This window comes from Cebidichthys violaceus, unplaced genomic scaffold, assembly GCF_023349555.1.
Source record: "Cebidichthys violaceus isolate CVI_PGR_0920_01 unplaced genomic scaffold, fCebVio1.0.p SCAF_5, whole genome shotgun sequence".
Lineage (NCBI taxonomy): Eukaryota > Metazoa > Chordata > Actinopteri > Perciformes > Stichaeidae > Cebidichthys > Cebidichthys violaceus.
In genome coordinates, this window is record NW_027176705.1 from 12,820,018 (window position 1) to 12,833,882 (window position 13,865).

General features: G+C 42.9%; 1 protein-coding gene across 3 annotated transcripts in view; it reads left to right on the plus strand.

Moving 5' to 3' along the window:
* The first annotated feature begins 1,698 nt into the window (after positions 1-1,698).
* cbfa2t3 (CBFA2/RUNX1 partner transcriptional co-repressor 3) overlaps positions 1,699-13,865 on the plus strand; it is a 41,013-nt gene continuing 28,846 nt past the window's right edge. For 2 of the 3 annotated variants that reach the window (XM_068730550.1, XM_068730552.1), the window contains exon 1: positions 1,699-1,903. In XM_068730550.1, coding sequence (XP_068586651.1) covers positions 1,699-1,903 — 205 coding nt within the window. Of the gene's footprint in view, positions 1,904-8,776; positions 9,871-13,865 lie in introns of those variants that run through there. The other variant, XM_068730553.1, reaches the window with a different exon arrangement.

The following is a 13,865-nucleotide window of genomic DNA, read 5'->3' on the forward strand; positions in this document are numbered from 1 at the left end:
GTTCATTCCATGCAATTGCGGAGATCATCTTCCGCTTAAAGTTCAGGTTTATTGAACTGTGACAAGCAATTTTAATAAATGATGTCATTCAACCATGACACCTTGGGCTGTATTTTCTGTTGCACTTTAATATGAACTATCATAGCACACAAAAAAATGCCAAAGAAAGAACATCTTAAAATACATAGAGATGCATGCTAGCAAAGGAGAGACAATTAAAGATGCTAAATACCAGATTAGGTCATTTCGATTGCCTCTCAACGGCTCTCGTGCTTTCGTGGCGATGCCATCGGTCAGGATGGCGTTAAAAGTTGTAACGGACATCTGAGTGCAGTGCAGAGTGGTGGGCCACGTTCACGTGCACGAACATGCACTAAAAGCACACTGGCCTGGCTATGTAAACAAAGAATGGAGAAGCTCAGATAACAACAGACACTCAGAGGGAGAGTGACTTTATTCTCTGCTCAGGTAGACATTACTCCACTATATCCTTACATAGCATATAGTTGTTTGCAGCTATATTTATGTTCTAAATCAAATTTAGCACCTTTAAGAAATGAAAAAACAACATGGTAGAAAAAGTTTAACGTTGGCGCAACTATTTTGACGTTCGGAAAGACTAGTTACACACACACACACAAACACTAAGGATGGGCAGATGGATGGACAAGTGTCATTATAGCCACTGAGGAGCAAGGTGCACAGAAGCAAAGGATCCTGGGAAAGAGGAAAGGGGGTTAATTTAGAAGGGGGATGCAAGAAGGGAAGGAGTGGCTGCTGGCCGCAGACACAGCTGGTTCCTGACAGCGGAAGCCCAGATGGAGGCTCAGGTCCTGTTGTCTGCTCCTGTCTGCTGCTATCACTGCAGCCAGTTCTGCTGCCTGGCCTCCCCAGAGGCTGCAGCACTGCAACATGCAGAAACACACACACACACACACACACACACACACAAACTGTAACATACTGATACACACTTCTTCTTTGAGCTGCAGTGGCAGACAGGGCAGGAGGAGGGCTCAGATGAGAACACAGCCCCTCAGCCAGAGCCACAAGACAAGCTGACCTGCCACTGACATACCCACACACTCTCACACACACACTCTGCTGGAAGGGAACGAAGAGAGACCGAGAACAAACGAGATAAACGGAAAACAAGAAAAGAGAGGTAGACGTACACACAAGAACAAGTACATCTAAATTGGAGAGCAAATTGGACAACTAACCTGCATTTTTCAAACGCAAAGTTGTGTGAAGCCTTGAAGTAAAGAAAAAGTACCAGAGGAATCCAGGAATAATACAACAAGGATCACAGTCTTTAATTAAGAGGTGAAAGCAGGAAGAGGAAGTAACCACTGGCTGTTTCTTGTTTTTCTCTGTTTGGAGCTTTAACAACAGCTACGTCCTTGTCCTTGCGTGGCAGTGGGTCATACAATGATCTACAGGGACCTCAAAGGCAAACTGGCTGGATGTTATGAGGAACAAAATGCACAGCCTCAAGGACATATGGAGAAGAAGGTCAAGCAGGAAAGCCTTGTAGCATTTTGGAGCTCATAGAACCTTTGTGCGTTCATTGTCTTTGCTACTCTGCTTGGATATTGTGCTTTACACGAACAGTGCGTCACCTAACCTTGTGGCCCATCACCTCGCAAAGAAATTGGAAAGTTGAGATTTTAGCGGTGGCGAATTGAAGATCCGAACATGTCTGCCAAAGTCCAGTTGAAGCGCCAGAAGAAGGCCGACCTGAGAGCTGGGGCTTCCTCTGCTCCAGCGTTTGCTCCACGTGTCCCCACGGTCACACTGATCAGCCACAGAGAGCTAAGGGATAAACACACTGCCAACAGACTCCAGCCTGGAAGCCTTGATCTAAATCTGGCAACCAGCAGCTACTACAGATGCAGCGAAGGTAGGAGCTTGTTATCTTAAAGGACCTGTTTTATGAAATCTTTTGGCAGTGTGTTACCGTGATGAGTGATGGAGGGTCCCGCAGCTGTCAGGTCTGCTCATTAAGTTGGAGTGATTGACGGATAATCAGTTTGTGTTGACTTAGCGCCGCATGCTGTAAGGGCGATGTGAGGTTTCTTCATCTTGCTAGTAGACCTGTTATTTGATGATTGAAACTGAGGTTTCAAGGTTAGAATGACATCAGATATTACCATCTAAATTAGTTTTCTTCTCCTAAGCGATTACGTGTAAAATGATCTAGGCTTTGTTTCTCAGTGCATTCACTGTATTTAGGCCATTTATTTAAAACAAACTCGCTTTTGAGATCAAATTGAATCATGACTTGGGATTAAATTGGTCACCACAAGCAATTTTTCTCAACAGCATCCTCTTATTGTCACGTATTGTGTTCTTCACATGAGCTGTCAAGCACAAATAAACTTGTCATTATTGTTAACCAGCCCAGTGGAGCACATTTGTCCCGTGGCAGTGGAGAGGCTAAGAGGTTCTTGGAGCATTGGGTGGGTGGGGGGTCTTCCTCTGGGCATCCCCATACAGCTGCAGGGAACAGACCTAGATTCTTGAGTTTCACTGTTCAGCTTCAATGGCTTCATACTAGACACATGCAGATCATGAGGGTGCATCGGAGAGAATGAATGACAGAGTGAGAACTTACAGATGAGCGATACTTGAAATACATCCAGGAAAAAAGGAAAGAGAAGAAGAAACGTAATTGATTCTCAAAGCACTGAAAACATTGAAGTAGTGCCTTTAGGTAAAAAAGAAAAACCTTCACTTTATTCAGCAAAAGGTTCGAGAAAAGAGAGATGCATTAAGAATCAGACATTAAAGGCCCGATTTTATAGACTATAAATATGTAGAAACTGTAAGCCAGAGCAAGGACTAATACCCAACGTAGTGAATTACCTGCAGCGCCTGCCGTCTCTTGGCAGTAATGAGCTTTGTGAACGTTGTAGCGATAAGACCTCTATAATTAGGCTTAGTCATAAGCATCCCCCCTGTAATTCTGTGATAAAAACCCAGTAGAACTGTGGTGTCGGTGCTCCAACCCATTCGTCTCTCTCTCTCTCTCTCTCTCTCTCTCTCTCTCTCTCACACACTCACACACACACACACACACACACACACACACAAATGCATACACTGAGGAAATCAAAATGTGTCAATGTGAACCGTAGACACAGCTTTTTGTCTCAAGTAGTTAACCTAATATAACCGTGTGTGTGTGTGTGTGTGTGTGTGTGTGTGTGTGTGTGTTTGTCCGGCGATATGTTCACACTGTATGTAAAAGAGTCAGTAATGTGTGTGTGTGTTTGTGCGTATGTGTGTGTGTGTGTGTGTGTGTGTGTGTGTGTGTGTGTGTGTGTGTGTGTGTGTGTGAGGTGTTGTGAGCTGCAGCATAGGCTTCCTGTGAGGGAGCAGATGTCGCAGAGCTCAGGCACAGCTGCGACGGGCGATAACCGTGGTGGCAAGAATATGTCGGCACGCTGGCTCTTCTCCCTGGGTCTTATCAGCCGCGCACAGCATACAGACACACACACACACACACACACACACACACACACACACACACACACACTCATATAGACACTCTACAATAAGGAACTGCCACCCAGCACTAGCACACCCTCACAGCAAGCCCAGATAGAGGGAGGAAGGCAATGAGAGAGATGGAGAGAGGAAGAAAAGGAGAAAGGACTAAATCAAGGGACTTTGAGGGAAAAGGTGCAGTGAATCCCTAACAAAGCCTTGGCTCATGTCTGCTGTATCATAGACTTCATAATTTTGTGCCAATCCTAATCCTCTATAGGCTATGAATAGGCTATTCTCTACAGTTTTTTTCCTCACAAGTGGAGATAAAGTACACAACTTTCCATAAAATGAGCTGATCAAATTGATTTTGACACCAGTGTCCTTTTCATATTTACACGCTTTACAATCTCATACAATTTTTAAATCTGATGTATTTTGTGAATTTGGAGTTGGAATACCTACCATACTGTAGGTTTGTGTGAACATAACCTGTGTTTTATGCTTCTGTAGAAGATTTCACCCTTGTATATACCCTTTCTGTGGGTTGGATGTCACCATATCTCAGCTATTAAGCTGATGAACAATGTTATCACAACCAGAATGACATTGCAAAAATTAGACACATTTTGTGATAAAAATTGTATGACCTGACTGTACATGTGAAAATGTAACTTTTTCACTGAGCCATTGCTCAACGATTGTGTCACCGTAGCTCTGCCACAGATACAAGCAGATAAATATGGCAGAGATCATTAAAAAATGTGGGAAAAGATCAATTTTGATGATAAGGAATGGAAAAAAGTAAGAGATCTGTGTGGGAGGAGAAGCAAGGTGGTGATGAGGTGTGTGGGTGTGTGTGTGTGTGTGTGTGTGTGTGAGAGAGAAGTTATCCTCTCTGTTTCCTCAGCACCAGCTTTGTGGTTTCTATGAGGAACAGATGTTCACAACTTGATACAGTGCCTCATCCCCCTCTACTCTCTATCTCCAGCGCCAGCACCACCAACTGTCTGCACACGCACAAACGCACACTCACACAAGCGCACACACATATTGTCTCCTGGGAAACACAGTCATATATAGCAGTGACTTTCTCATGTGAGTGTATGAGGGCGTATTCACCTGCATACTAAGGACTGTTTTTTACTGCTCGTTTCCCTCTCTCTTTAAGGCGCAGGCTGCATATCCTGTTCTTGAGTCAACACTTGATATAATCAGGTGTCACTTCCTCTTTTGTCAGTTTGCACATCTGTTGGTCAGCTGTGACCCTGGCCGCCGCTCTGAGTCAACCTGGCAGTCTGGCCAAAGAAAACACACAGATGCATGCACTTACTGTACCTGTATGCATGTAGAAGTTGAAGTCCACATACTCGTAGAGGAGTCATCCTAAAATAAACACTGCAGATGAACACAATCTTATCAAAGCATTTCACACCTTTCGCTTCCTATATTTCATGATTAGTCGTTGGCAGTAGGACTGTGAATGCTTATATACAATGAGAAATTTTGGTAAAATGAAAGGCCCTAAGCATGGGAAATATATTCAAGACAAGTGACATATGATTTAAGCATTTTTCAATACTTCAGGATCTGTAAACAAGAAAAAAAGGATAAAATATCTGAAAAAAAGTCCAGAATAGCTACAGTAATGCATTGTGTAGTGCTCTTATTAGAGTTGTTCTGTGGCAGAAAACAACCCTGAAAGTCAAGTATTTCAAAGGACATTATTCTTTCCAAAGAGCATGGATTGAATTTTAAATTCACATCATGTCTGGATGATTCAAACAACCCGACACTTTGCTGCTCGATTGCAAACAAAATGTCAGGGGGTCTATGGGTGCAATTTGTAAAAGCAGCATTCCAGCGTACGTGCTTGAGTGGGTGGGTCAATGATCCGTTACACCGCACCGTATCACAGATAGACTCTCTCCCTTTCTGTCTCATCCTCTTTCATAACATTACAGGAGCAGCTTGAGGACATCCACAAATTAAAGATATTAACATACAAAGTGAGAGAACAACATCGTCTTAAGCACATCAACGGGTGCGTGTGACTCAAAGGGAGATTTCTCACCACAAACCCAATCATTTTTATCAACGTTTCTATCAGCATAACATTTACAACTTTTTTTTTCTGCTTTGACCAAGTGAGATGTTCTCTCTCTCCCTTCATGACTGCCTGGGACCTACAATGGCGACTTTAATGGTAGCCCCGTAAGAGTGTGGTCTGTTGAATGTGCGCGAGAGAGGAGAGGATAGGAGAAGAGAGAAGAGCGCAGGAACACAATGGGTCTAGCGTTCCTTTCAGTCGGCTCAGGGCCTTATCTCCCGTCAACACACTAGCCTGTGACTGCCACTATAGGAAAGGATTTACAATGTGTGAGTGGAGGAAATGCTGCGAACTTCTCTCCTGCCTTTACTCTGACACACACACACAGAGAGAGAGAGAGAGAGAGAGAGAGAGAGAGAGAAATAGTCATTTCCATACCAGCACAATGACCAAACCTGGTTCCTGTATCTCAGTGGGAGCTCAACCATCCAGGAGATGCAGTCAACATAACAGAGTCCACAGCATGCGTTTGTGAGGTGACAGAGAGATAGTGGATCGAAAGAAAGGGGGAGACAAAAGCCGTTTTCGCCATCAATGCCATCAAAGGGATTTCCAGTCGCAGTTTTATGGCGCGGAGGGTTCATCGAAGCAAGTTCCCACCTTGTGTGCTAGTGTTTCATTGTGTAGTTTATCAGGCCGGCCACATGGAGTGTAAGAGCTAACCCAGTGACCGCTCAACAAAAGGCCAAATTAAGAGGAGTGAGAGGCTGTCGTACAGGGAGGCTGACAGGTTGACTGAAGCCGTTCCCGAGGAGAATAGCATCCTGTCAATCTTGGAGCTGTCACCTTGACAGGAATCCTTTCTTTGGATGCAACCCCCATCGCCAACCTTTCTGTCACTCAAGGCCACACACACACACACACACACACACACACACACACACACACACACACACACACACACACACACACACACACACACACACATACCTTTTATTTTTTCAGTATTCTACACGGGAAACAAATAATCCCCACTTACAGTAACACCCTACTGAGACACACACACACAATGCTGCCATAACTCTGAAAGAGAGAAATATAGAGATTGAGTTTCATAAACACGCCATCCATCTCCTTGACAACCGTACTTCCACCGTGGTACTTTACACACGTTGTCCAACAGACCTAGCTTGTTATGGCCTTTGCATCTGTTTATAAGAGTAATGTTAGTGTGTGTGTGTGTGTGTGTGTGTGTGTGTGTGTGTGTGTGTGTGTGTGTGTGTGTGCGTGTGTGTGTGTTTGTATGTGTGTCTGTAGGACCATGTTCACAGCTGCAGACTTTACAGTAGATTAGCATATTGTGGTGCAAACTGAAACACTGGCGCTGGACCTGAGGTTACCTGAATTATTCCTTCACATGGGCCGTGGGGGGAAAATGTTATGTTGCAATCAAAGATCTGTGGTGCTTCCCCCAGCATGCTTGTTCACATTATTTAATCAGGACCGGAGCGGTTTTAAAAAAGTCCTCCTGGCTCCATATGAAGGCAGCGTTTGTGTTGGAGGCTGGCGAGGCTGGTGAGACTGGAGTCGGGGCAGAACAGCTGTCTGTGTGTACTTTACAAGCTAGTCCTGTTTGTTCTGTAGACACAGGAGAGGTCAGAGGGGTGTCAGCTTTGTCTTCTGTCCCCCTCTATGGCTGTTTGTGTGTGTGTGTGTGTGTGTGTGTGTGTGTGTGTGTGTGTGTGTGTGTGTGTGTGTGTGTGTGTGTGTGTGTATGTGTCCGGCAGAGAGAGAGAGAGGTCAGGTAGGTGAGGCAAAGGGAGTAACAATCCAGTGTGGACAGGTGGAGGATTCTCACTATGGGAACGATGTACCTTTTTCTCAGTCTCACTCGGAGTAATTGTGTCTGCTTATCTGATATATTTGTGTATTTATTCAGTGGTTGTTTACATTAATAAACATTACTGTAAATGCACCAAAGTCAGGCAAATGTTTATTTTGAATCTCTAGTAAAGCTGAAATGATTTGTCGATTAATTAACCACGTTGATTGACAGGAAATTGATCTGGAACCATTTTAAATATCTATCTGTCTTTAATGAAGTGCAATAATTTGCTGCTTTCTTCTAGTTGAATACCTTTCGGTTTTTGACTGCTGCTCAGGCAAACTTGATGGGTATTTTTCAGTATTTTTTTGTCATTTTATAGTTTAATTATTAATCCATTAATCCAAATATTATTTGCGGCCTAATCTCCATGAGCATACTCAGACAGAGATAGTCATCTTAAAAGGAATATAAAAGGTTGAAACTGCCTATTAAATAGGATATAAACATGAGGCAATAATTAAAATAGGAATATTAATGTTGTTTATATGTGCTATACACAGTAGGACAACTACTCATTATCAGGTTCTAATTTACAGAAGCATATACACAGAGTAATAAAAAGGGAACATTATGGCAGCGATAATAATAATAATAATATTTAGTCTGTCCATCTTCACATCAACCCACCCACATGGATATGACAATACAACACAAAGACAACAATACATGTTACAAGCTATGTCTTAACTGGCTCGTGTTCACATGCAGCCAAATATGTTATTTTGTTTTAGTTCAGTTCTCTGAAATCTGTTCTTGCATTTCTTTTTTCCCAAATATGGGTTAGAGTAAATAAAGTCTGCAGTCTCGTGGACTCAATTGTGCTCTCCTTGTTGTCCTCGTCGTCCTGTTATGAGGAAACAGCGGCACCCACGGGCAGACAGCGGGACTCAGTTGTATTTCACTCAGCTCTTGTTTTCTGATTTCACCGCTGTGGCATCTGAAATAATTAGTTTTAGGCTCCCCTCCTCAAGTCATACACTCACATAATTAATATTATTTATATATTTTTCAATGCATGTCATTGAAAAAAAAAGAAGTGTTTTAGCCCAGTGTAACCCATAATCACGGATTAATATGCGTCTATTTCGTTTTTGTAATATATTTGCCTACAATGGCATAATTTTGTCTCCAATATGGGATATTTGTAGGCTACAATTTGGATCAGCTTCAATTTAGAAAGGATTCCTGTACATAGCTGCCAACCCGCGCCTCTGATGGTGAGAGGGAGGGAGAGAGTGAGAGAGAGAGAGAGAGAGAGAGAGAGAGAGAGAGAGAGAGAGAGAGAGAGAGAGAGAGAGAGAGAGAGGTTAGGAGCTCCAGATGGTGTTTAAACGCAGACAGAAGGCTACAGCGAGGACAGAGATAGGAGGAGGAGGAGAGAGCCGCGGTTACTGCGTACAGTGAGCTCGTCAGCTCCGTTCATCAGTGTAGAACAAAACAAATCTGGAAAAAAACCAAATTGTGAATTGACGGGAAAAGAAACTGTCAATTATGCTCAGCTGACTGTGAGTGGTTTTTTTTTCTGCGGGAGAAGTGGATCTCTTTCAAACACCATCGGAAGACAGGTCGGCGGAGGATCGGCGCGTCGGTGGAGGAGAAGGACCGTACAGAGAAACGTGGTAGTAGAGTAGCCGCTCACAGGCTGTGTTGTTTTTAAAGAAAAGAAAGGAACATAATTTATCTCGCCGGATGTATAAGGACTTGTTCCTGACACCACGGACTGTGGCTGGGCTGTGAACTAAAGAAGAGGGTTTTAAAGTTGTCACAGGAGGAATAACAGTCGCACCCTGCAGACAAGAGGATCAGCATCTTAATCATTTGCGTTTTTTCATGGGATACGCGAGGATTTGTGGACAAAGTAGAAACCGGTTGATACTTTTTTGCCTGCTTAGAAACGACCACAAAGCACGTTTTTGCAGTTGAAACTGTGTTTTTTTTAAATATGATTTTATTCATTCTATGTGGGGTGGTTAAAATGAGCAAGAGAGCGGATTTACATGACTGGGACAAGTTGTGATTATTTTTTTTCACCGTCAACACAAGAAGCTGTTTGCTTTAAAACACACACAGTTACTGCAAAACCAAAGACATCAATGTGCTTAAGGATCCAAGAGACCTGGCGAGAGAAATACCTCATAATTTATTATACCTGGGAAGTCAAAGCCCCTTTTGACCTCCCAAAGGAAAGTTAAACATTTGTGTGTGTGCGTGTGTGTGTTGGACTGTGGCTTCTTCCTCTTTTTCCTCTCAATATTTAAAAAAACAAGCAAAAAAGGAATAACACCTGAACTATCTAGCAACTATTCCCGCACTATCTAGCCAAGGCTTTATCATTTTTCCCAAATAATGAGGATTGAGACAATATAGAACCTGTTTTGAAGCTATCTGGTGTGGATGATCACCGCTACAATTACCTCAGCTTGACCTCGACCTTCACCAAGTAAGTACAACCTGCAAACTCCACTGTGTTGAAGCAAATCATGGGAGACATTTATTTTGTTATTGGTGTGAATTGTGTTTAAATGCACTAGGGCTTTGGTTTTTGTAATTTATCAGAACATTTGATATAATGGAAGGAGTGTTTCACATTCAAAGGCTGAGACGGCTAAAATATCTCAAGTTTAAACGCTCACATTCTGGTCAACATGACTGCAGCTCTGTTAGAGCGCGTGTTAATGTCAAGATGAAGACAAACCAGGCTACCGTTCATGGATTCATTTTCTTTAAATGCCCTTTTGCTATATTTATCCTTTTTTCCTGTAATTCTATCCACTTTAATTTGATAATTTTACATAATAACATGTTTTTAAAAGGTTTAGGATATATAGGGGAAGATATTGTATCCTGTGTGAGTGAAAAAGCAAATTTCTTATTATTATTTCATTTGTGCTTATAATATGGAAGATGTAGATATTGGGACATGCAGACTGAAGAGCTGAGTATAATGGACATAAAAAAAACCCAGTCTGATATTAATTATTATATCATAATTATCATTAACAAGATGTGCGCTTATCTCCTTTGATTTGCTTTTTTTGTCACTTGAACGAAATGGGGTGAGAGAGCTGAGGCGGAGACAGAGAGACTGAAGAGGGTTCATGAGTTGTTTGCGCATCAGTCTGTGCTGCACATCAAAGTGAAATCTTTGGTCTCTATGAACTTGGACTGGATGGAGGCGATGGGTGTGAAGGGATACACTTAGACATTTACTCTGACCTGAACTCCATGGTGCCTCAGATTACAACCCCCAACCTTTTGTGATGATACTGCGGTGCATCACCGGTGTCCACTTTTGTGTGAACAAAAAGAAGAGCGGTCCTTTCTGGTGAGTGTCGGGTGTTTGTATTACTGTACCAACTTGTGGAGACATTAAAGGAGGAGGTAGAGGAAGTGTTTAACAGGAATAGTATGGCAACCAAAGAAAATAAACACAACTGCAAAGTGATGGAAAAAGCTGAAGTCATGGTGGATAATTCATAGTAAGTCTTTGTGACTGTAAGGACACTCCCTGAGAAGAAACAAGATCAGCCAAAGGTTTCTACCCCCACTTGAACAGCCTCAGCAGCACACTCTTCTGCCTGTGAGTGCAATAGTAAAACACTCAGGCCATTTTCTCTGCAGGACACGGCCCTGTATAATTGGCCCTGGTAAATATCATCTGAATAATTGAACAGCTGATAATAGTCTTGAACAATGGATGGGAGGTTGCAGGGGTGAAACCGCAGTGCAGACACCCTGCCTCACCGCACATTATACCTCCATCACCACCAAGCGAGCATCTCAGGCTCTCCCCTTCCAACGCTGGCCGCCCCATCGCTCAGCTGGGCTCGGCCAGCCGCCTGCTAAGGCAGATGTCCCCACTTCATCATTAAGTATCTCTCTTAAAAGGCAGGCCATTCATTATGACCCCAGTCGGCTGAGTGTTTATTCAGTTTCCATCTACCACAGGTGCATTGATGGGACATCCTCTGTTTCATATGAAGGAAAAACACCACAGGTCTTTAAAAGAAACAGCAACAGACTAATTCACAGGCCAGTGGAGAGTCAGCATAAAGTATGCTGTTTAAGTGACTAAAAGAAGTAATATATACTTCACTGTCATTTGTTCACAGTGGGATTTTGCTTTCTTGTTTCATTATTCTGTGATTCATTGCTGCTATTTCAGCCACATCATGACTTGTGTTTTACCATCAAGGTATCAGAGGCCCAATAATTGTTGTACCCTTTCGTGGCACGTTCCAATGTTAACTATAGTTTATTAGTTTATTAGGAGATGGTGACAGTCAGGTCTGTTTATCATCTCTGTGTCATCTGGTGCAGTTGACGTGGCTCGTTTGATACTTTGACCTGATGCTGCAGGTTCTTTGCAGCGCTTACGCGTTTACTGTAATAGTGTGTGGGCTCATTGAGTGTGCTCGGTGTGTGTGTGTGTGTGTGGTAATTATTGTGATCTAAATGCGGGCAGTGCAGGTGAAACTGGCTGTCTCCTAATTAATGAGTGGAGCAGATGGCCTCGGGTGGGCGGGAGCTGGGAGCCCACAGCGAGCCAGTCAGGTGGTCAGCACAACACAGACACCTGGGCCATCACAAACAAGACAAGCCAAGCGGTTGACAAAAGCCGAAGACATCTGGCCTGTGTGTGTGTGTATGTGTTTACATGTCTGCGTATGTATGGCCCTCCTGAAAGTCAACAAACAGATGCGTACAGTGTTGTATCTGATATCAGGTGACCCCTGGAAAGGAGGAGTATTTACTCGTACATGCATTAGTTGTGAAAGAGGTTTAAGATATTAAACTATAAAGGTAAGAGAAAAAAGGAAACATTAGAGAAGAGTAGTTTTAAAAAACATCAAATTATGTGAAGCAGACATTTTTTTCTTCTTCTTCTGCTTTTTTGTTAGTCAATCGTCTCATGATCACTTTGGGGAACACGACCCCCATGTTGGAAACCATTGCTATACAGTTTCTCCTTCTACACCAGGGTGTTTTTAAGATCTGGCAATGACACAAAGCTACACAGAGTGTGTGCAGCCTATTTATGTTTATGTTTGTGTGTTCATGTAATATTAGGGTGTTGAGCCTAATCTCCGCCTCTAAAACTTTGTTATTGCACATTCAGTGCACCAGATGCTTCAAAACAAAGAGGTTTGTCTAGCTCATATTTGTGCCTTTTGACATGTGCAAATATGTTTCATCCATCAATTCGAAGTGTTGTTTGTGTTTCTGTACTCCAAATTTACATTTTTATTTGTGACACAAGCTTTCAGTCAAGAACCACTCAAGGAGACCATTTGTTTCTAAGATTGGCTGATTGTAGGGAGTTTCACAGGTTTACCTCCAGGGCGAGAACATTAGCCTCAAATAGATAAAAAATATATAATTGAAAATAAGGGGGGAAATGAAATCCTCTGTTAAGATTGTGTATCAGAGAACAAAATGCTACAGTAAGATGAGTGAGGGAGCCATAATTGTTGGTTATATTAGTCTTACCATTGCCGCCCTGCAATTGTGTGTGTGTTCATATAGAAGCACAAAATGGCAGACCACTAAAATGGGATGTTTATTAAAGAGGAGACAGCGACGCATCATGGCTAGTTGTGAGGGTTATCTGACTTTTGTTAGCTGTTCTTTGGTTTGTTCAGGATGACAAATTGATGGCAGCCTTGTGCAGAAACAGTGTACTTACTGTACAGTTAAAGTGAGTTTAATGAGATCAGTTTGTAAACGTGTGTGTTTTGTGTGTAGATATGGGGGCAAGTAAGTGACTTAAGGCGTGATGAGGTGACGTTCCCGGCGTTGAATCTCTATGGTTTCACTGCTGTTTATCCTAATACACAGTGGGAAAGACAAGTGTGGTTCTGTCCGCCTCCTGCTCCGTCCTCCGTCCTGTATGTGTGTGTGTGTGTTGGTCTGGTCTGTTCCACATGTGTTTGACATTACTGTGACAAGGCTGCCCAGCCTCTCTGGGGAGATGGAGAATGTCAGAGACTGGAGCGGAGGAGCGAACAGCTTCCCAACATCTGATGGAATGAGAAACACACTCACTGGATGGCTCGCCTGCTGACGCCACAGCGTGGGAGCAGAGCAGAGCAGAGGGTGGAGGCCAAGTAAAACCCCAAATGTGTGTGTGAAATAACATTCGTACTCACTTTTCCCCGTTCGCTTCCGTGCATGTCCACATCTTCTCTCAGATTCCCAAGAATAGTATATAGCACACGAACAAATACCCGCTCATCATTTATTCTCTGCTAGGTTAGTCATTACTCTGTTTTGCATTCACTGGAATGGTCAGGTCTCCATCTTTTCTCCATATTTCCCTGGAGGTGAAATGCTCCTTACTCCCTTATCTGTGACATTCGAGGATGAACACTCACCATTTATTGCTGAGCATTTTGGGAAATTATTTGTTGAATTGACTATTCATTTTACTAAAAT